General features: G+C 35.3%; 1 protein-coding gene across 4 annotated transcripts in view; it reads left to right on the top strand.

Annotated features, from left to right (window-relative positions):
* POT1 (protection of telomeres 1) overlaps positions 1-24,330 on the top strand; it is a 76,149-nt gene that overhangs the window by 34,890 nt on the left and 16,929 nt on the right. For 3 of the 4 annotated variants that reach the window (XM_054826948.1, XM_054826938.1, XM_054826966.1), the window contains 6 exons: positions 10,745-11,035; positions 14,782-14,937; positions 21,189-21,349; positions 22,098-22,183; positions 23,288-23,332; positions 23,779-23,935. In XM_054826948.1, the coding sequence (XP_054682923.1) occupies positions 10,745-11,035; positions 14,782-14,937; positions 21,189-21,349; positions 22,098-22,183; positions 23,288-23,332; positions 23,779-23,935 (896 nt within the window). Of the gene's footprint in view, positions 1-8,001; positions 8,823-10,744; positions 11,036-14,781; positions 14,938-21,188; positions 21,350-22,097; positions 22,184-23,287; positions 23,333-23,778; positions 23,936-24,330 lie in introns of those variants that run through there. The other variant, XM_054826958.1, reaches the window with a different exon arrangement.

Consider the following 24,330-nt stretch of genomic DNA (forward strand, 5'->3'; position numbering starts at 1 on the left):
AGTCTTAAGCTAAATTTAGATCCTCTCTAAATCCAGTAGGATGACTATTACCCAGATACACTTATTTCTGAAAGTCAGTCGAGGTAGAAACATATTTATTTGTTCTGAAATCAAAATACATATTTTATAATATATGTGTGAAAAAGGAGAAAGTAGAAAGGAGACTGATTAAAATAAGAGAATTGAAAAGTTGCTTGTCCATGGTAGGTTAATACTTTATTTATTTGTAATGTGGGAAGTGCAGTTCAAAAAACCAAACAAGACCACTTCAGGGAAGTTATGTATGCACCCTCTTTTATGAAAACTAATAGTGTCAGGTCCACTATTTATCTTTAATATAAACTTATTAAGGAAACCTCACTGTTCTAATTCAGCAACAAATTTTTGAGGAGATCATTCTAAAATCCTTGTCAGTTGCTCCTTCATCATTCTCCAAGATCATAGAATCATAGAATATCCTGAGTTGGAAGGGACCCATAGGGATCGAGTCCAACTCCTGGCTCTGTACAGGACCAGCTGAATCAGAGCATATGACTGAGAGCGTTATCCAGATGTTTCTTAAACTCAGTCAAGCTCGGTGCTGTGACCACTTCCCTGGGGATTCCAGTGCCCGACCACCCTCTCAGTGAAGAACCTTTTCCTGATATCCAACCTAAACCTCCCCTGTCGTAGTTGATGTTTTAGTATTTAAAGATAGAGTCTGTTAATCCCTTCCCCCCACATACACTTCTATTTCATCACAGCTGAGCTGGTTTAAGTGGTTTCCAGCCCTAACTGTCCTCGTGCTGCTCACAATCCATATCTCCTCAAATACATAAGCTGACAGCTTGTTTAATTTATTTCTAAATTAGAATAATCTAGATTCATTTAGTTGTCTTTTTCTGGATGGGGATGTTTTGACTACCCCAGGCTAACAAACAGTTGACTGTGGAAATTTTCTTACCTGATCTGAACAGGTAGAAATCTCACAGAGAAGCCTGGTGCCAACTGCTGGGAGTGAACTTGGAGGGGGGTGATGCCTTCCTCTCTTTCACCTACAGCCAGCATAGTATGTGTGATTGCTGCACAACACAGTTTTCAATTAAAAAAAGAAATCAACTCTAATTAGAGTTCTAATTACACTGTCTGCAGTTCTTCCTTCACTCTCTTCTCCTTTTGTCTTCAAACCTTATCAACTTCTCTTAGCTTGCTGAATGGAAAGCAATCAAGGGTAGCAGAGGCCATAGTCTGGCAGAGCTGTGCTTACCAACAAGGACAGATATACATAGTCCTTACAGCATGTATTCACATTTCCGTGTCCCAGATATGCTTCTGAGAGACACTTCCAAGAAGTTGACGTTGATAGCAAACACGTTTTTAAAATGACTGCTCCCTGCTACAGTCTCAGCTGCTAATGAGTAACATCTCTTCGTAGTGACACAGGTGTTGGCAAAGTCCCGTGGTTCAGCACCAATAAGAACTTAATGGAGAGGATTCTGTTGGGATTACTCCGGGTAGAGTATCTTTTTTTGCTCAGTATTTGTTGCAGAGAACGAAAAATTCAAGTGTCTTACTAACAGAATTGAAAGGTAGCCAGTTTTAATTAGATTTCTGTTAATATTTCTTGAAATGCATTTTTATGGCTTCTTATGATGATTTCTCATGAATTATAGTACTTAGTGAATTGCAGTACTGTATTTGGGCCTTCAGCCACAGTCAGTGCTCTGCAGAGATGACAGTGTAGGGGATGCCCCGTCAACATAAAAATTAGGCATATGATCTAATTGTCTAGGTTCTCTCTATCTTCATGGCAAAGAAGGAATTATCTCAAGTGGAGTTTTCTTGGAACTTATTTTTTTTCTGTTTCACTGTGGATGCTCTTAATATCTTAGACTTAATGCCTAATATTTAAGCTGTTAAAGAGAGGGAAGAGGCAACCTGTGGGTACTGACTAAATTTGCAGTATTTTACCCTCATTTGACTTGAAAGTTTTGGCGTGTGTTCTGCCTGCCTTGTATTACTCAAATCCTGCCACAACAACAGAATCTAGGAATTTCCTCATTGGCTTTTCTGTAGCATTCCTTATTACCTCTGAGTTATTCACAAACAAGAGTTTATTTCCCCCCTCCCAGTGAAGTGAATTGGTATTTGATTTCCATTTTAATGTTTGGGAGTTGGAGAAAAGTGAAGCACATTCTTATTTAGGTGCTCATCTTATTCAGCATACTCTAGTTGTCTGATACAACCACCGTCTAGGATGTATTTTGGTGGGTCTTTTTCCAGAATACACACCATTGTAGAGCTATATGACTTGTGGAATACTTGGAGGATGAAGACCAAATGAGTCACCTCTTTACTTATGTGACTTCCTCAGCATAACACAATCTCTGTAATAATTACAAAAATCTAAGCCTTAATTTTCTGTATTTTTTTGTCATAATAATCTTGCTACTATTCTCCTCTCTTACTTTCGTGCCTTGACTTCTTCCATACATAGGCTCCAGTTGCTGTAACAAATGAAGCAAGAGTCTTAAAGATGACAGCTTCTTTGTTACACAGCACTAATTCATCACCACTGCAATTCTCAAGTCATGCACTGCATAAGAAAATGTCCTGTAGAAAAATAGGGTAATGGAATGGAGTATCATAATATAAATGCCTCATGGGCTGAACTGTGTTTGCACAGACAACAGTAACTATATCATCTACTAACTTTGGATTAATTATGGTTTGTAATTTTAATGTTTTAGCTTTGTTGTTAGATGCAGCATTCTAGATCTTCAGAATAACAAAATGGAGAAAAACAAGAAAAAACTAATTCCTTGCATGCCCTCAATTGCATATTGATCTGGTTCAAACTCTTTAGATTTACAGTATAAACGCACTGCTTCTTTGAGCAAAAGTACTTTTTAGCCATGATATAGATGGTTATTCCCTCCGTAGGTCAGTCAGTTGACAAGTATGAGAGATATGTTTTGTTAGTAAGCTTCTAAGCTGTTTGCCTGTCCACAGAGGGATGGGAATCTGAATATCAAGCATATGGAGCGTGGCTTCATAAAAACATAGAAGGATCAATCACACTCCTTTTTTTGTTATCCTTACTAGTTCTGTCCTGTCTCTCTTCTTGTGCATCGCTCTCCTTAACACAGCATTTGTTACCATAGCGTACTTAACATAGCATTTGTTCCACTAGCTTACCTACTCTGATCTTTAATCCAGTCTGCAGTTATTTCTAGGAGCAGTCTTACTTTGCTAGCAGTTTCCTTCTCTCTGTGTATTCCCTCCTTTAGTTTAGTCCAATTTGTCCCATGAAAATTAATTCCTTCTCTTTCTTTCTACCTCATGCAATATGGAAGGCACTGAAACACACACACAGGAGAAGTACCTGCTCACTTCTTATTCCTAGGCAGCTGTGGCCATAGCTGTCAGGTTGATAAGGGTGAGAGGGGAAGGTCTGGAGCTTAGATATGTAACACACTGAGTGAACATTGAACTCTGGGAGAATTTAACTGCCAGACTCTTAGTGTCCTCTGAGTAAATGTGGTCCAAATATATAAATTTGGCCAAAGTTAGGTTTGAAACTTTTGCTAAAAAGGATGTCTAAGAACATGTTATATATGGCACTGCAACCTTGTTTTCAAATTCTTACTCTGAAGAGTGGAAGCAATGAAAATTTTTTTTATTAAACAATTATGCAATTCTTTTTAACACAGAGAAACCAACATTTTTCTCAGAAATATCAGTTTTACTGTTGCTTTTGGCTTCCCTTAAAAAATTGTGCAAGGCATGCAACTCACTTTGAAGTTTCAATGGAGTTTGAATTAAAAACAAGTATTTGTCTTGTAGGGACTGAGAGAGTTCCTCCATAATTCGAAGTCTTAGAATTTTGCACATATGTTTTCTGAAAATTTCATCTGAGTACTTTTGGTCGAGTTACCTGATCATGTCTTAAATATGTAGGAAATATTCCAAAATAGTAATTTATTACTTTACTAGAATTTTCTCAAATATACTATGCCACTTTCTCTGAGAAATATTTCTAAAGTATCACAATGCCTGCTGGTTTTTTTAAATTATTATCAAAACAGGAATTATTTCATCTGATTTAAGTATATATTCTTTTTACGTACAGATTTTTTCTACAAAATAGTTATAATATGTTTATGTGAACTGGTAAATGTACAACGTAGTGTTAATTTTCTTCTTTAATTTGTATTTCCATTGCTGCAGACGTTTCTGATAATCTTATTTTGCAGACAGCAGTTCTCAGCAATAGTAGAGGATAAGCTATAATTTATGCTCCTAATATCTAGGTGTATTTTTCATGTCTTCATAAAAATTCATTTTATTTCCATATGACTAGCTTTGTTAACTTTCTTTTGGAAGGTGTCTGCAGATAGTTTTTGTAGTTGAATTTTCTTGTTGTTATATTTAAACATTTTCCAAATGGTTTAATTTATATAAGGACACAAATTATTTACTAAGTTACTTCAAATTGCTTCTCTATTTCATTATTACCTCTCTTCATACAGCTGGAGGTACACATGTACTAGGATTACATTATTAAAATACAAGAAAATATAATCAGCATACCATGTTATCCAAACTTACTGTAGTTTAACCTGGCTGGCAGCTAAAATAACCATACAGCCATTCGCTCACTCCTCCCTCACCTAGTGGGATGAGGGAGAGAATCGAGAAGGAAAAAAAAAAAGTAAGACTCGTGAGTTGAGATAAAGACAGTTTAACAGGACAGAAAAGGAAGATTAATAACAATAATAATAGAATTTACAAGACAAGTCATGTATAGCACAATTTCTCACCACTCAAAGCCGATGCTCAGCTAATTCCCGAGCTGCCCCACCTCCTGGCCAACCCCCAATTATATATGGAGAATGACGTCATATGGTGTGGAATATCCCTTTGGCCAGTTTGGGTCAGCTGTCCTGGCTGTGCCCCCTCCCAGTTTCCTGTGCACTCCCCACCTTCTCGTTGGCAGGGCAGTATGAGAAGCTGAAAAGTCCTTGACTGTTTGGCAGCGACTAAAACATCAGTGTGTTATTCTCATCCTAAATCCAAACCACAGCACTATAACAGCTGCTAGGAAGAAAATAAACTCTATCTCTGCCAAAACCAGGACACTTTTGTTTAGACTGTGATTTTCTCAATGTGAGAAAACATTTGCAGAATACAAGGAAATTCAGTTGTTTTTTTCACAGGAAACTTTTTTCGTATAAACACTATCAGTGACAATCATCAAACTTTCACGGAGAAATTAATCTCTGGATCTGATATGATGTTAAGGTTCAGGTTCAATTGCTTAATTAACTTATTGCTCAAAAATATGCTAAATTGTTAAATTAGTAACAATTTTAAGGAACCATAGTTATTTTTTGGTGTTGGACTATTTGTCTGTTTGCATGTTCTGTTATGGGATGTGTATATCATTCAAATGCTTGATCTGCAACTTGGAAGTTTGTCTTCAGTATTCATGATGGATTTTTTTAGCCTTCCATCCCATCCCACCCTCTTGTATTGCATGACACTCAGAATGGAAAGCAAGTATTTCCTGCTTCCAAATTAGTTTTAAAAATTTGGGGTTCCAGATTGTGGGACTGAAGTTGTTTTGATGTTGCCAGGTCTGGAGAGGGCTAGTGAGAAATGTCTCCAAAGGTCTTACTCTAACTTTTTTAGACTCTTAGTCCTGTGCAATTCCTAATAAAGCTCAAGAGTTTCAGCAGTAGTATAACAGGGACAAATTAAGGGGATTAGTTATTAAAATTATTGTAGGTGATGCTGGAAATACAGTGTATTGTATTCAGTTGCTCAAGCCTCCGAGATGGACAAATCATCATAAATCCAGGACTTTGATTTTTCTCTTAGAAGTCAATAACACAAAGGAGCAACTCCTATTTAATAGAAAGGCCATTGTTGAGCCCATTCATACCCTAAAAGACTTCAGGACAATTCTTTTGGGGTTTTTTTCAGCTAGTTCGAGGCATATAAACATAATTTCTTAACAAGACACCTTCTTAACCTTCTTCTGATTTGTTTCTTATTTAAAATGTCAGAACCACTGATAAAGTAATAGCATTTAACCGAAGAAAGCAACCTTTGTTTATAACCCATCACTCCTGAAATGGCAAGCAATACTTATGGGATGTTTCTAAGTTTTAAAAGCTCTGCGTTTCAGTTCAGACAGGTCTGAAACCCATGCTGTCTTGGACCAGTGGCTCTTAGATGCCATTCCGTTCTGTATTGACTATTGGTGCAGTCAAAAACAGAAAAGAAGCAAGCCAAGGAAATAAGCTGAATTCCTAAGTGAACTAATTTTTTGTCTTGACACAATGGAAAACCTATATTTTATTTGTTTGTGTTTTTCCATCAAGTCTCTGCTCCAGCTGTTCTAGACCATTTTTCAAGTTAAAGTGCAGTGTTCTGTCTCTAAAACTTTGTGTAAGGTGGCGAGTAAATGGGGAAAATTGAAGAGCATCCCTTTGGGACTTGGAACCCCATCCCTAGCATAAGGTAATTTTTTTATCCATCTTCTAGAAAGAAATCCTTTTTCATAGCCATCATTTATAAGAACAAATCAGAAGAGTTTGTGGCACCTAGTATATTGTGTTCTTTTTTTTGCATATATCCCAAGTTCCTGTGTTGTTTTTTGGATGGAGTTTCCCTTGAAACATAATCCATGTGCAGGACTTTTTCCCAAATTCCTACAGATCTTTTTAAACATTCAATACAATCAAAATATATAGTAATCTGTACTGGGGAACTTCATGGATCTAGAGATGCTGAGTCGTAGTGCATGGCAAAGGGAATGTTTCCAAGGATGGTTGTTGACTAGAAGTGCGTTACTGAAAGAGGTTACCTGGGGAAGTTCTGGAGTCTTCATGCTTGGAATTTTTCAACGCTTAACTAGCCAAAGCCTGCTGTGACACAGCGTTGACAACAGCCTTGACCTGACCAAGGACCTCATGATCTCCTGAGGTCCCTGCCAACCAAAATCCTGTGGTTCTGTGATTACGCCATACCCTTCTAGTACTTGGACAGTATCCTTTTTCAGTACAGCCATCTGTAACCCCATCTCTACCTTCATAAAGTTTTTTGCTCCTGGAGGCTTCTGTGTTTGAGGAGAGGGGGATTTTTCCTTTGTCCCAGCTTATTTGCATAAGATGTCTTGCTTCTACGTCAACCGAACCCTGTTTGGGTCTGAGTGGCGTGTGCTTCTATGGATGTGTTTAACTGAGGGGAATATTTTGCTTGCCACAATATCTATAATTCTTGCAAATGCATTGCCTGTAGGCAATTTTTAACTCTTTCTTTGGTTTTCACTAGTATCTCACATGTACTAAGTTTCTGCAGTTAAGAGAAGACTGGGTAGCAGCATGTGAACGTTGATCTTCTATCATTTTGTTGCCAACCATGAATCACAGGGATCATAAGTTTTTCACTTTTGCTTAGGTAAAAGATACCTTACCATGAGGCCTTGAGCTGAATGCATACTCAAATTGGAACAGAAGTTTGGACAGTGCATTTCAGACAATGCAATAATTCAAGTAAAAAAACCCAACAAACCACAACACAGCTTGCTGTCTTAAAATAATTTTATATATGTAGATAATAATCAAGTTCTAAGCTTAATGTACTAATGTTTCAAAATACTATCTTGAATTTCTGATCTTTCCTCAAATGACTAGTTAAATTTATTTTAGGAAATCCCCCTTCTTAGTGTAAGAATGTGTACATTAGCTTAGCATGTGTTGTTTTACCAGGCATTTTTTTGATATTCTACAATGATCTGTGACTGCAGTGGTTTCGTAATAACCCTTTGTTTCTGCAATTTAGCAGTCAGTTTTGATGGAAAACTACCTTGGAGATGCTATTATTCCAGCTTTATATATTACTTACTCTCACACTTTTCTCTTCCATTGAGTGAGGTGGATAACACCAGCTTCAGTTAAAAAAAAAAAAAAAAAGTTCAGGTGGTTTAAGTTGCTGTAAATCTACTTATAAATATTTCAAGATATTCTTCTTTTCACTTAGCATATTCAGGATAGAAGTCACTAGAGTTTATTGTCCATGCAGTTTGTTGAGGTGACATTTCACCTTTTGTTCTTTAGTTTATAAAAACTATGCCAAAAACTCCCACAATATGTGTTGGATTTACTTTCCTGCTTAGAACAAGCCAAATACATACTATCTGCTCCATTTTTGTCTCAGAAGATATTTTTGTTTAGCAACCACTATTTATTGAATTTATTTAAAATTCTCAGGGAATTTTTAAAGTGATAGCCATCTACCCCCTTCCCTGTTCTTCCCCCCACCAATGATTTTTTAAAAAAATCCCAAACACCTCTAGAAATGACACAGAAATCTGATAGTGGGAATTCTCATCATATACAAAAATCTCAGATTAGGTCTTTTCCCTAAGTTTAATTCCATTTCAAAATCGTTTATGTGTGGAAAATATAACTAGTTTACAGTATCACTGTTTAACTTGATCTGAGATCTGCTTAGAGTGCCATAATGAAACAACATTTGCCTACGGATTTTGTTCATTTTACACTCCAGTGATTCCTCATCACTTCAGCAATGATTTGTTTTTAAAGGACAAGCCCAGAGAGTTTCTGTTGACTGTCATCTGTTCTGTGGGACTGACATAAGTAATTTTCCAGCTGTGAAATATATTGTTCTGTAACTCATTCTACGTTTACTTTTCCTGTTTGTTCTGTTGTTCACTAAATAATGTTGTTGAATGCTGTTTACCTTTGAGACCACTCAATGGCTTCTCCACGTACCTATGCCTAAGGACATTCGGTTGTGCTTCAAGATCATTGGTAATTTTCTCATCATGACACTTCAGGTTTACCTTCTCGCGTTTCTTTTGTTATTTTATAACTGCCTTTCCCTACATTAAGGCTGATTCAAATCCACTAAATGAGGGTACTAGGAGATGTCAGAAGTACAGTTATGTTGAAGCACAGCCTTATGAATGCTCAAAACGTGACATAAAGGATTTAGGAAATGGGAAAAATAGTCTGTAGTGAAATATTAGTGGAAGCCCAGGGAGACAAAATAGTTTTTGAACTGTTTTCCTCGTTTAGAGCCTTCATAAATAGGATACAGGTCTAGGACAGAATTTTTAGTAAGAAAGAAGTCAAAATATTTTGATGATGATTTAAAAAGAAGTAGTGAAGAAGTAAATTAGGTAAATTGGAAATTAAAACACTTTGATAAACATTTGACATGTCAGAAAAGATACCTAAAAATACGCTTGAAGTATCTTTTGATAGCGGATGAATGAGTAAAAGTGATGAAAGACAGTTTTTCTCCCCTCTGCGTGTTACCTGTTCTGAGAAACTATGGAATATAATGCCAGTGGCAGCAACTAAATTAAATCTACGTATATTAGATAACATCTTAGTGTTATAGTGGAACATTTTTTTCCAGATCATGGGTAACAGGCATGAATTGATTAAGAAACTATGTATTTTCCTGATCTGTCCATTGACTTTTCTTGTATTTTCAATATTTAAATCTAAATATTGAAAGACTAAGGCTTTTCAGAGTTACAGTGAAGAAAAACTATATCATGAATTGATGTACTCCATTGGTCAGGTCTGGAGAATGCTTAAGTAAATTAAAGTTTATCCTAGAGATGATCCTTAATGCATTTATGGATTATGTCAAAGTAGCAGGGATTAAAGGAGTTCCTGTCACCAAGATTGAACTGCTTCGTGTGTGAATTTCCAAGGAATATTTGATTTGTGTGCTTTTTAAATTTCAGTGTGCGTATAAAATTCAGGCGTAAATTGTTGGCAGTGTTTTGGTTAAAAATTGTTGCTGTTTAGAACTTCTGTCACACCTTTCAGATTCTGCAGTTTTCAGTCAGTAGGATTTTCAACCATTTGAAAATTAAGCACTGGGAATCCTAAACTAGATTCTCACAAATGCTGTATTCAGAAGTCTTGTTGCTTTTTTGCTAAGCAAATTTTAATTAAAAAGGGATGGATCAAAACAGCCAGTTTGAGATTTCTGGATAATGAGTCATGCAGTGCTTTGAGATATATAAAAAGTGCAGGGAACAATAAGACTTGACTAGATCCTTGAAGGAATGCTTTAGACTTTGAACACTGTGTTTTATATGGTAGTAGATACACAGCTAAATCAGTAGGATACAGGGGACCTGCCATGTGCAGGGCAGTAGACGAAAGAGTAATTGTGAAAGCTGTATTCATAATTCAAGGGATGAAAGCTGGTCACTGTTTGCTTTATAGAAAAAAAAATAGCTCCTAGAACTGATATTTTCTTCTTCAGTTCCGTTATATCAGGAAACGGAGCTATTGTGAGAGGCAGAAATAACACCTTTCCTCTTCCATCGCTCTTCTGTGTGATAGCTAAAAATTAATTTATATCATGCCTCAGCTTCCCCATCTGTAAAAGCAATCCTGATGTGTTCCCCACACAAACATTTTGAGATTTGTGAATAAAATACTCTGCACTGATGCTGTGTATTTACAAGTAGGTATTAGCCTGCCTCTTTAAAAAAAACACTGTGGGTGATTATATTTTCTGCTGATTGACTTTGTTTCATTGTTAAAATTAATTTCCTTTTTTGTTTTGTTTTTCTTTTGACTACCTTCTAATAACACCAGGAACAAAAATGATCAATGGTCTATTCTTCATGCATATGATGAAACAGAAATGTATGTATATTTCAATGCAGTGCAACCATTTTTTTATTCATGTTTTGTTGCAGATCAGGGAATACAATGGACAGATGCAGGGAATTACCAGTGTGGGATTTGCATCCTTGACATTTGATGGAACTGTAGGAGCACCAGTAGTTCCTCGAACCTCTAGCAAAGTGTACACTTTCATGGATGAAGAACAGAAGACAATAGAAGAATTACGTGTTTGGGCAGCCAGTAATCTTTCCATCTCTGGACCAGCAGCGAAATTGTCTGGTGTTCAGCCAATGCTGTTCTTTGATCTCACTTGTCAGCTGGTAGGAAAAGCAAAAGTGGATGGATCTTCTTTTCTTCTAAAGGTAGATTTATTTATTTTTAAATAATTTGTTGGATTGATTTATTAAGACATTGTAATTTTTATAAAACAGACATCTTCATTGATTTAAATAATATTATGTAGGTAAATATTTCAAGGTTAAGCAAATTTATGATCCTTGACCATTTTATTCATCTGAAAACAAAACAGAAATCCTAGTTCTCTTTAAAGTTGTTCATCTGACATTTCTTTAGAGAGGTTTTGTAAGATAGCATTGATATGGATCATCATTTCACAAACATTTGTAGATAAATACTGCAAGATTTCTTGAAGTTGAAAAATATTTTTTAGTTTTAAATTTTAACCTTGTTTTTTAGTTAGCAGCAAATATTGCTTGTTTTTCTAGATCTGATAGATGTAATTAATGCAGTAACTAGCACTATCTAGGAAATGAAGGAATGGATTATGTTACCTATCTTGATGGATTTTTAAGTAGCTTCTTTTAGTTATACAGAAGTGCTTTGGGGATCAGTGCTTACTGGAAGTACAAAACGCAAAGTGCTACACAACAGCACAGTACTTTCCAAGGGTGATCCTTCACATCAGCTAAATAAAAAGGAGGTTTGCATAATTTTCTTGGATTTAGCTCCAGATGTATCAGTCTAGTGTTATTCTGAAATGCCTCTTTTCTTTTTCTTCCTTTTATAAGTTGACTGTTAAAATGTGAGTGATGAACAGCGTGTTTTCATTTTATGACTTCATAAAATTATTTATTGGTTCTGCTGTATTAAACTGTTTTGTTACAACATTTTTAGAAACAGCACACTGCATTATTACTTCATTAAAGCATCAAAGATTTTTCTCATGTAGAACAATGCATGCACTACACAGAAGCAAACCTTAAGTGTCATCCTATAATATGCTTTGCAGCTGTTAAAAATATTTCCATTTAATTATCCCTTGTGAAATAAATGTCAAATGAGACCTAGTTAAACTTCAGAACTTTGTGGACTGTAATTAAGTTGTTCATTAGTAAGTATATGTTCAGCATTGAAGGACCCTTTGCAAGGACAGAGACAAGTGCTTTCGTAAATTATTAACATTTCTTTACGCTCTTTTCTGTGTTGTAAAAGCTGAAGTTGATTTTGTCAGTTTTGTATAATAAAGATAATGACTTGGGGGGGAATTTAGGATAGACTCAGAAAGGTAAAAGTTTGAAATCAAATAACAGTAGATCAATTTTTCTGTTACATAATTCCATTGACAGTGTATTTTTTAGTAGTATAAAATATTGAATACTTAAATATGTATTAAAATACATCAGACAAGCTTAAAAATGGTAGACTAATGTTGATACGCTGTTGCTAATTCCTCCATTTTTCAAGCTGGGCAAAATCCCTTTCTCATATCAAATGTTGGTCATGATAGAAGAGAAGCCTTTCTCAAAAAATATGGACAGATCTCTGATTATTTTGTTGATTCGCTAAACAAACAAAAAAACAACCACCAAATTCAATACCAGCTCAAATGGAGTGATCATGAAGTATTAGTATTATATTATTTTGGTTATACGTTTTATAATAATGATTTAAATTTATCATGTCATTCCAAGTATATCAGTTATGTTAATCATTGATTATACTATAAAATATAATGATTACTTTAAGCGTTGAGCTTGTGTAACTAGTGGGGATTGCTTCAAAGACAACTAAAATGATTTTCTGTGATTTTGTGCATCACCCATAGCATAACTTTCAATATTACGCTTGATAAATTAATTGGGATATGTACAGCGCCTGAGGCTGACATGGCATAAAGACGGTATCGCTAACTTGTTAGTGCATACCTTTTTCTGAGAATTTTGTTATTCAAACTGATGGAGACTAAAAAATACACTGGAAATTATTCTGTCATTTATGCCTTTCATAAGAGTTTTACTATTATTCTTTCCTTTCCTTCTGTCTGTCAGTTAAATTGTCTGTGTAAAGCTATGTCATACAATTAGCATACTCTGCTGAAGAGAGAAACAGGTTTCAGTGTGTCTCTCCTATTTCAGTGTTTTGCTGACCGTGGTGATCGAAGTTTGTCACTAACTATTCCTTATCTTCAGTCTGTTCATGACTAGTAATGGAACCATTTGTTATCCGGAATTAATTTAATTAGTGTTGGCTTTTAGACCAGTGTTGGTGTTTGAAACCAGGGCTTCTGTGCTTTCATCCATAATTTGAGTAAAGTGAAGCTGGCAAGCCCCTGAGGTAGAGAGCTTGATCTATTTTCATATTTGTGCACATAAAAACCAAACCCAAGTACTCTTCTAAGGATTGTTGGGTTTTTTTCTTGTAAAGAAAGCTTTCAAATTCCTTCAAAACATGCCCTGTTAGCCCTGTTAGCTTTAAAATGTCCTTCACTAGAAAAACTAAGTAGTCATCCTTATATCCTTATATCTGATCCTGTTATTCAGGATTCAAACCATTTTTCAGATGTATCTCTTAAGTGTAGAACTACCAAAGTGTCCCAAGGAAAGCCAGATGAAAAATAATGGGGAAACTTGACAAACTTAAGGTTCTTTATTTTGTCAGAGTGACTAAATTTGTAATATGTACCGCACTGAATCTATATTTCTCATGCTCAGTTCTCGAAAAGGTTTGCTAATTCAAGCAATGGGCAGCCTCTCTTTCAGAAGTGGTTTTAAGTATTTCATGGTACAGGATCAGAAGAAAACAGGGTGTTTTTTAATCTGTGGCAGCATGTACCACCTCATTATCTGGGTGTTTCAGAATACACTCTTATTTGGGAACATTAATTTGATGTTATGGGTCATTTTCACTGTGAACAGTTTTCACTTTTATCTCTTGATTTGGGATGAGTATTTCAACCATGAGTTATTCTCAGTGTATTTACACATGGCTTTGCTGGTTCTTAGATCTTTTCCTGAGGGTCCTTTGATCCACAGCAGTTAAGCATAAGGGGTAGAAACTCTTTAAAAATTAAGCTTTGGTGTCTTTTTTTTTTCTCCCCCTCTTCAGTGCCTAACTCATGGGACAAATGCCTTGGTATCAGAAACTCTGAAAATTAGCTTCTGTTGAACCTATATGCATGAAATCCTATGAAATGCAGCATTTCAGTCTTATAGTCAAATAGCTCTAGATTTTTCTTTTTCTGTGCCAGTGTTTCAGACCATTATTTTGGTTGATATTTCAATAGTTCAGTGTATCAGGAACTTAGCTTTCAGCAAACCATTTTTAGAATCCTCATTATTAACTATACGTTAAATACTGATGTTTTTCTAATATGTTCTGGATAACTAGCAGTGTATACTGATGTAGGAGATCATCAGTAATTAAGGGAGTATATACTGTGCACAGTCTTCACAAACTAGCTGGAGTGGTTTAAAAAAAACTATAGCAGGATTAAAATAGTAAATATAGACAGTTCTGAATATGGTGAATTCTAATAGATGTAAGGGCTAGATAAACACTTTAGGTTTTGCTACCACTGATTTATTTTTTTTTTAAATATTAACAAATCCCAGGTTTTAACACTTGATCATATTCTCTATAGAGGGTATTATTATACTCTGTAAAGAATAATAATTAAAAAAAAGTGCCATAAAATCCAATTTAAGTAATTTAAGGACTTTAAGACTGAGACTCTAATTAAGATTTCTTATTGTTACCAGTTTTTAATCAAGCAACAAATTTGTTAAAAAAAAAAAAAAACCACCCAAGTTCTTTAAAATCTCAATCTAAAGTATTCTGAGCATATTGAAATAGTTCAATTTCATTGCAGGTGTGGGATGGCACAAAATGTCCCTACCCAACATGGAAGGTGCCTGTGGAAGCAAGAGACCTGGAAGGAGAAAAAGTTCTTCTCCATCAGCTGCGAAATCTAACAGTGGACATTCTAGTCTATGATAACCATGTACAACTGGCAAAATCACTTAAGGTAATGCACAGTTTGGTATTTCTAGCTTTCATTTTGTGGCCTATTTTCTGCTTAGAACTAATTTCAGAGAATGTATCAATTCAGTTTTGCTGTTAGTTTCAAATGTTCCTCTTATCTTTCACTGTATTTCCCATACCTTTTATTTGAATGCAAAACTTCTTCAACATCTGTAAAACAGCCTCATTACCCTAAAATTGCCATGAAAAAAATTCTTTCAATTAAGCAGTTCTTTCCAGACACTGTAATATGATATATAATCCAGTGAAAATAATGCACTCAGAAAATGTATTCTGTGCTTTAGAATGGTTTTTTAAAATTATATAAAGTGGGGTTAAATTTGTAGTCTCATTAAAGGCCCGTAATTCTAAAGTCAATAAAAGATTTTCTGTTCTATAAACTTCTGCAATTTGCAGTGCAGTCTTCATTTAGTGGGTCAGTAATGTTGATTATGCTTAGATAGAGAAAACAACAACATAATTAAACATTTGATCTTCAGCAATACTGCCATCTTGCTTCTGAATACAGTATATTAGCAAAGAACACATCTTTCATTTTATGCCTTGCCCTTTATACCCAAACATCGTTTTTAGGAAAGTGTTTACCAGAAAATAAAGATAAGTGATAGCCATTTGTTAGGCTGGGGCTATCAGCAGACATGAAATCAGTTTGATATATTAATGCCTGTTCGTAAGTAAATGACAGATAGCAAAATAACTTGACTTTATGTAAGTATTCATAACAAAACTTACTCACAAAAGTATTTCATTAATTACAGGTTCTCTTCCAGAATTTTTCTCTTGCTAACTAGTGTAATTTATGAATATAAATAACTGCAGATGTTCCAGTGAAGAGATATGCTTTCAAAATTAAGGGAAAAAATATTTTAATATTAATAAAATGTATTTTCTTGAGTAGCTGATGATACTCCCTTTATTTGTCTCTCCTATTTATATTCAGGAATTCCTGTTGAGTATGTGGGATGTCTTCATCAGTTCTCTCCATTTTTTTCCTTCCTATAAGCCCTTTCTTTCTTATCTCTGTAGTATCTGTGCCTTTGCTGGATACTGCCCTGTGTAGCCAAAGCTCTAATGTCAAAGGAGACTGTTAGGAAACCTGGTTTGACCAACTCAGCAACACGCGCTGTTTTTCTCCTTCTGACTGTGTCCAAAGTTGCATTAGTTTCACTCATGCAAGCTGTAGAAGTTTTAAGCTAGATTGTTTTTGAACACCACATTTTAGTCAGTTGTCTTAGTGGAGTTATTGAAGAAAAAGTGCTGATATCCTAACAATTAAACATCAGGAAGATTTATTAAGTTCAGGTTGCAAAACATGCAATTAATTTTATTTCACAGAATAATCTAGAGATAATAAAATTTTGGATGACTCTTCCTCAAATGGAAGATTTCTAAATATTAATGGAAATTATGTCTTATCGTAAAAAAGTATAATTGAAATACTTTGTATTAATCTGTATAATATTTTTAGTTCAGGGTCCTGTTACGCAAAGGTGTTTTTAAAAAAAAAAAATCATTTATGTAGAAGTGTAAAACCGGAGAGTGTTTAGTGTATGCATGTGCACCTTCCCGAGTGTGAGCACGAGAACAATGTGGACAGGAACTGTACTAGATGTTTAGCCAGTTTATGGCTTCAGAAACAATAAAAGAGCACTATTTTTCAGCCATCTCTTCTGCTTTTGACAGTAACTTAAATTGCCTTTTTTTAATGTAAATTGTTATGGAATTGTTAGGTTACACTCTCTCATGTTGTTGTGTACCATTTGCAATGACAGTTGCAGCCCTGAAATGGCATTTTATGTAGGAACAATCACTTTTACATAGCTTTAATACCAAGAAGGACAGATTGAAGAAAAAAAAAAAGAAATATTTGTTCTCATTTTAAAATTGTATCTGTAGGCACGTGTTCAGACGAGGAAGCTCTGAGTAAACACTACAGTCGAGAGAAAGTGCGTAATGTATTACAGTGAATTTTTAGCAAATCCTGGAGCACAGTGTCAGGGACATTCCTGCAAGAGTTTATTAAAAGCTCCTTGTTTGGATTGTCTGTCCAGAGGACACTGAAGATATGAACATTTTATCCCATTTTCTGAGACAGTCAAATAATATTTACAATTTTCAATGGAGAGAACTTCAGTAATATTGAAGGTACACTACAGTTGATACTATAAGTAGACTTTTGTCCCCTATATTTACTGGCCTCCCTTTCCTGCTGCGTAAGATTGTGGCTTCTCAGCATTTGCTGCCTTAGCAGAACACAAACACAATTTTCAGAAATCTCATCTCTGAAGTAAATTATTTCCTGGTGCACAAAGACACAAGAGCTACAACTAAGCAAAGACAACGGTATTCACTGCTTTTTTTCCCCGAATTTTTCTCTTCCTCTGGCTACCTAGAATGCATGAGGCTTTCTTGTCACTCTAAGAACCCCAGCCTGCAACTAACTCTCCAGAGTACAATTTTGCTCCCCATCAGGTGTAGTTTGTTCTTCTTCAGCATTTCTTATTACAGTTTTTCCAGAGGTTCTCAGGATTCACTCAGACCTTGCCATACAACTTGGGAATAGGTCTGTGACATGGGTTTCTCCATCTGGGGCATTTTGCTAGATGTGCTCAACAATCATGGCAAGCGAGCATCAGTGGTCGGTCAGTGCACAGTAGGGCTCCAGCTGTCCACAGCTGATTGGAGACTTCCTTATGTACTGTCATGCATTGACTATGTGGTACTGTGCATTCCTCTTACAGCTTGACACCATCAATTTTGTGTTGCCATGTGTTTTCTGGGTAGCACAGTTAAAACAATTAACCTTGAGCATGCATACAAGTCCTAGTTTGTAGTTTCACAGTATTTGCTTCTTGTTATGTATTGTCAGGTGCAGAATTTGAATCTTTTCAGCTGTTCTTCCCACTGTATATAATGTCATGTCTTTTTTGAAAGTAGTTTGGACTAAGCAGTCTTGCTTGCTTTTGTAGTGTCTGAGTCACATTTCCAACCTGCAACTTAAAATGACTTACATGGCTGTAATATCTAGCTTCATACTTTTCAGGCCTGGGCAGCATTCCTTTGACCTGTCAGTGGTATTTTTCCCGCTTCTGTCTTTGTACTCATTAAAAGGGAAAAAAACCCAACACCACCTGTGCCACCCCCAAGTCCTCCAAACCCTTTAATGGGTTTAAGTTGGTATTTGTTATTGCAAATGACCACACCCAAATACCATGTATATGTTTCCTCTCATTTGCAAAAAGTTGTGCACAGTTTGCTCAGTAAAATTAAACTGTTGGTATGATAAAATGATGACAAAGAAATCTCATTGAATATCATCAGCCATAAAATAGGCATAAAAATTAGTACAGATTATTTTGTTAAGTGATTCCTGTATATAAAGATAGCCTATTGTCATGAGTGTCTTTCTGGCCAAACGTGAACATTTAACTGCCATGATAAATGACCATTCTGAATACATCGGTGTCTTAAACGTGAATGTAGCCCTATAAATTTTGAAATAATTATGAGAATTTGCTATGCTAAAAAGTTGTTTTAGTCGGCTAGTTACAGGGAACTGCGTGTGTGGCTTCTTCATTTTAATTCTTTTTTTAGCCTTAACGGGTGTTTTTAAAATAGTCATATTTGACTGAGACTGCAAATAGGATATTTGTATATTTTATATTACTGCAAGAAATATGTTCTTATTGCTTTAATTTCATTTTAAATGAACTTGCTCTTAATGAGGTAGGTAGTTCATAAACAGAACTGCTGTAAACTCCAGTAAGGAGTTGGGTTTGTAGTAGATTTTAGTGATGGCTCTGTAAATCGTGGTGTTTACTTTAATGTAGATTATAATTTCCTCTCAGTCAAGTATATAAAGCGTGCTCAGTCTGCAGGCATTCTGCAAACAGCAGAAATACAGTAGCATTTTTAGCCCTTTCACACATTTTCTCGCCGCTACCAGTGAGCAATGCTGCCTCCCGAAGGAGTTGGCAGAGATTGCGCTCCGTCTTGCACACTCAGATCTGCTGCTCTGCGGTGACATTCGCGACCTTCCGGACTTTCTCAGTATTTGGCAATGCTGATTATGATGCATCTCTTTAGTAAAGTTCTTAGGTATATTAAAATGCATAAATTAATAACATTTTCAGAAAAGGGATCTAATGCATATATAGGAAGATATATTTTATAGTGATCATAAGTCTTGGGAAGCTGAGTGTTGCACTAAAACATGCAATTCAGTTGACTTTTGCATGACTTTCAGCGCACAAGTTTAGAAAGCAAAACCAGAATTTTGTATTCTTGGCTGCTGGGCTCTCCTCTCACATGTTTAATGTTTGTACATATAGTAAGTACTTAGGTTTTTCTTACATTGTTTTTGAAATAAAGAAAGTCTGCAATTATAATAGACTCTTTCCTGCTTATAAACAAATTATTCGGGGGGGGGGGGGAAGTAATTTGGCACTATTATATTGACATAAGGTTATTTGATAAGCAGAACTTAGCTAAGTACTAAAAAAAAAAAAACTTTCTCCAAAAGCATTTGTCATAATCATTAGATTAGTTTTATAATATGACTGTCTCTTGCATTTTTTGATATTCAGTGTAATTAAGTGAAATTTAGCATCTGGAAGGAAAAAAGAAAAATCCTCTAGATAAGCCTCTTAACTGGCATCTAAATGCACAAGCTGTCCTGTTGATATGCTTTGAATGAACAAAATGAGCAGCCCCCTAATAGTGCAGATCAATTAAAACTCTGGTAAGAACTCCATGCCAGAAGCAAAATAGGTGCAGGCTGAAGTATACTTTTTATGTCCCTGGTGTCTGAATTTGAAAATATGCTGCCTTTTCCACATGTGATTATTGTTTGATACCAGCATTATATAGTCATAGTCTGTTCCTTGATGCAGAGGAGAATTTCAGAATAAAGATGCTACTCTATCTGCTTTTATGCATATATACATGCATGTATAAGTGTCCTACTAATACCTGGCCAATCCAGTCTAATAGGAATACTTTTTAGGTTTCTACTGGTTATAGTTACTCTAAAGTGGGAGCTGAAGCTGATATAAGACTTAACAGACTGGCTGCTGTAATATTAATGTTAATTGAAGTCAATTGAAAATAATTTATCATTTATATAGGGCTACTTAAAAGATACTTAGAGAAATATAAATCTAGATTATTGAATGTGTACTTGCAACTGTCAGCTGGATCTTAGGTTATACTTCAAAAAATTAATTTGGGTGCTAGTTAATTTGATTCAAGGCCTTTAAAACACATCAGAGGGAAATTAACTATGTCATTAAGTCTCCAGATTATTTACCTTTAGAACCCTGGTTTTAGTTTGGGATTTTGGGGCTGTGGAGGGGAGAGATAATATGTGTGGTATTTTGAAATAAAAGCAAAGTTATAAAGAAGTTTTTGATGTTTAGCACTCCGTAACTTCTTTCTTAATAGGTACTTGTATTAGTTAACCTAAGTGTTTGTGTAACTTGACAAAACTGTTTCAGAGAATACAAAATAACTCTAAGCAAAATGAGAAGCATATTCTCCATGTACGTGAGGAGAAAATCTAACAGTGCCGAAGTATTTAGTTAGGAACAGTGCCAAAATCTTTGAATTTCTAACGTGTGTCACCTTTTGTCCTGGTGCTGAAAAAGCATTACGTGTAATGATAAGAGTGAGATATGATAAAGAAATCTGGGTAAGCAGATGCATTTCCATGTATACAGAAACAGATATGCCATGCATGATGATGGACATGAGGTCAGTTGCTGAGTGCAGTCATACATGGACAAATCACAGCACGTCGGTCTCCGGAGGGCTGTGTTGTGATTGTAGAAGACAAATTGTGCCCTCAGGAAACAAAAATACTGGCTTGTTTGATCTGTCTTCTTAAGGCTGCTTGAGAATCAGATTTTGTAAGAAGGCTTATGCTGGTTCTGAATCAGCCTTTGCTGCCCGTAATGTTGTCTGATAAAGCAAAACAAACAGGTCATCCAGAGAGGTTTTGGAGTGTCTGTCTTTGAAAATATTCAAAACCCAGCTGGAAACAGCCATAAGAAACCTGCTCTACTTGGCTCTGCTTTGGGCACGGGAGTTGGACTAGGCAATCTCCAGAGGACCCTGGCAACTTCAGCTGTTCTGTGTGATTCAGTGAAAACAGGGAAGAAGCTTTATGAGGCCTAGAATATTCCCAGTAAATAGCTAACTGTGTTAGCAAATTTTTATTTTTATTTTTTCTTCAAGATTGGAAGTTTTCTGAGAATTTACAGTATTCATACAAAACAAGCAAGTGCTGACAATGAAGAAGTCTCACATATAGAATTTCATCTTCATGGTGGCACCTGTTATGGTCGAGGAATAGGAGTCTTACCAGAAAGTAACCCGGATGTTAAGGAACTAAAAGCGTAAGTTCCATATTTTTTATTTTTTTTCCTAGACGATTCTGGAAAACTCTAAGCTAATGTAACAACTGTACGGCTTAGAATTGTAAAGATATGTAAGAACCAGAAATTCTGGAACAGAATATGTCTTTAGCACCACTAAGATGAAGAGTAAGTATTTGGGGGGATTGGTAAATAAAGGCTAATTTTTCAAATTGAAAATACAATAGGAATTAAGATTTGTATGTTATAGTGCTGTAGTAAGACCTGGCCACATTAACATACTTATTCTGTTTTGTAGTGGCATGTAATCTTTTCAAGATACAAGCTATGGTTGAGCAAATAAATTGAGCACACTTTAAGCATGTGTATATATGTTACTTGAAAACAGTGAGACTTAAAAGATGTTCAAAATGAAGCATATATTATAAATACTGAACTGCATCATATACCTAAGGAAAGACTAAGTAACCAAAGTCCATGTTCCTTTATCAGGAATTCTGTTTCCAGTAGTACAGATTTCTTTTGGCACTATATTGTGTTCAAAGTTCCAGAAGTGATTTGGAAAGGAGTGTCTAATCTGCATCATTAATATACACTCCTGCAGCTTCTGGCTCAATTGGGTTTTATGTCTCTGCCGGAAAACTTATGTCTGAGCATTATACCTGTCTATTGCTAAACAGTAGGTTTCATATAAGTATATGTATAGTTATATATATATGTATGAGAAAGACTTCTCAAGGTTGTGAAATATTTAGCCATTTATTTTTAGTTTCTTAGAATCTGTGGATCTGGCAGACAGTCAGATGGAAAGCATGTCTTCAGTGGAATTAGATGGCACTTTTAACAGTGTTACAGGTAAGAGCAATTGAAAGCTGATTTGCTCTTTCTCCTAACATATATATGGTCAACCTAATGTCACAGTTACTGCTTCTCTAAGTGTATGATGTTCCTTTCACATACAAAGCCTTAGAGAATTCTTTTGGATTACAAGACTGGACATTGACATTACCCTATCCTATCTTCCAGCAGCAGCCTTTCATATACACAGAAAAACACTTTCATAAGAGGTAGAGAATAAATTATTAAACACTGATGGTGGTGTTAATCATAGTATATTAAATCATAAAGCAGAGTGACATAGCTCCCTCCATCTAAAGGGGAATTTCTCAGAGACGAGCACTGGAAACACTACTAAACAGCTGGTTGTTGAGGAGCCCTTCAAAAGCCATTGGATGGAAAGTTGTGTCAGTGGCTGAGTTGCAAGGTGCAGCACCATGGAAAAGCAGTATCCTATAGACAGTTCTACAGATTCAGTATTATTCTTTTGATGGCATTTTTAGCCCAGAATAACTAAAAGTGAATTTAAAGCTAGCTGGACAAAGTCTGCAACTTTGCTTCTAGCTTATAAAATCCTATGTTACTTAGCCATTAGAAACATACTGTGACAGGATATTTCTAAAAGGGTGCAAAAGTCAAGAATAAATAAATACTTTGTGTCTAGACCAAAACATAGCAAATTTAGAAAGAATTTTGTGCAGATTTACAGCACTGAGTATGTGTAGTAGAGGTTATTCAGAGGAGGGGCTACGCAGTCCATATTTATTTTAAATAATGTGTTTATGTTCTTGTCCAGAAAGATTACAGAGGAATTAATACAGTTTATATGAGCAATATCATTCACAGTATACATTTCAAAAGTGTTCATTTTGATGGGCATTGCTATTTAATATATGCACTAAATTCTCCTCGAATATATTAACTCTTGATATCTAATGTTTTTCTCCTGCTTGCTTTGCTTTTTCCTTTTTGCTATATTGTTTTCATACATTATTAGGATTTTTGTTTTTCTTCAGCTTTTTCTGTTTTGTGTGTGTATCTATATGCCTATCTGTCTGTTTTTGTCTGTCCACATGATGAAGAAAAGAAGGAAAATAATTAGGAAATTCTTCTTGATTTTAGATCTTGAATCACACTTACAGAGATGTCAGCAGTTATCTGTTACAGGTAGGAAACATTTTAACCTCAAGGTGATTTTTATTTTTAGTAAAGAAAAATATTTTTGAGACATCAGCTTAAAGGTTGAAATAATATCTTCTAGAATAGCTCTTAGTATAATAAGGAAGAGTATAAGTTTATGAATGTTACATTGGTTTTATTCCATTTTTAAAGGAATACAGCATGTTTAGATATTCTACTTTCATTTATTTTTTTCTACACGTGATGAATTTCTGTACTCTGAAGTACACCATGCTCCCACAGCCTGTTGTGATGTATTTTAAAGGCTGCAGTAGCATGTTGTATTGATAAAACTGAGGCTGCAACTGGGGAGGGAAGAGAATCTAGGAATTAAGGGAAGATGCATACCTGCAATGGCCATTTCCAATATTCCAGGTATTATGGTGTTTAATAGGTGTACATGGCTTTTTTTTCTGTGTGTTGTTATTTTGCAGTATTAACAGATCATCAGGATTTGAATAACACAGAACTGAAAACCATTCTGAACAGCACGGCTCCTCAACAGTATCGCATTAGAGCAAAGCTGAGAACTTATAAACCCCAGAAGCTCTATCAGTCTATTAAACTTCATTGCTCCAAATGCAACTCTTTGTAAGTTTTTCACACAATGAAAGTAGTTAGGAATTGTTCTTTATGTTTTGGGATGCCTAGATGTTCAGTGTATTTTCATCTTCTTTGTGTAAAATGAGCTGAATGTAAATGTATTTCATTTTGAGCAAAGCTTTGAAACTGATAATAGGAAAATTTTAAATCATCAGATGAGTTCCATTTACAGAATCCTTTGAGTGCTTTCAAAACAATTTTTCTTTATTTTCAAATTTAGCAGTTTTTCCCATACAGAAGGTGTATTTAAGTACTTGCTTCTGTCTTGCGGTTTTAAAATAGGATATGCAAAAAGGTGTTAGTCTCCAAGTGAATGAATAAAATGTTTTTGATTAAAGTGTATCTTCCAGACAAGGTATATTGTCTTGATCCAAAAATATCAG

This window comes from Grus americana, chromosome 1 (genome assembly GCF_028858705.1).
Source record: "Grus americana isolate bGruAme1 chromosome 1, bGruAme1.mat, whole genome shotgun sequence".
In the NCBI taxonomy this organism is placed as follows: Eukaryota; Metazoa; Chordata; class Aves; order Gruiformes; family Gruidae; genus Grus; species Grus americana.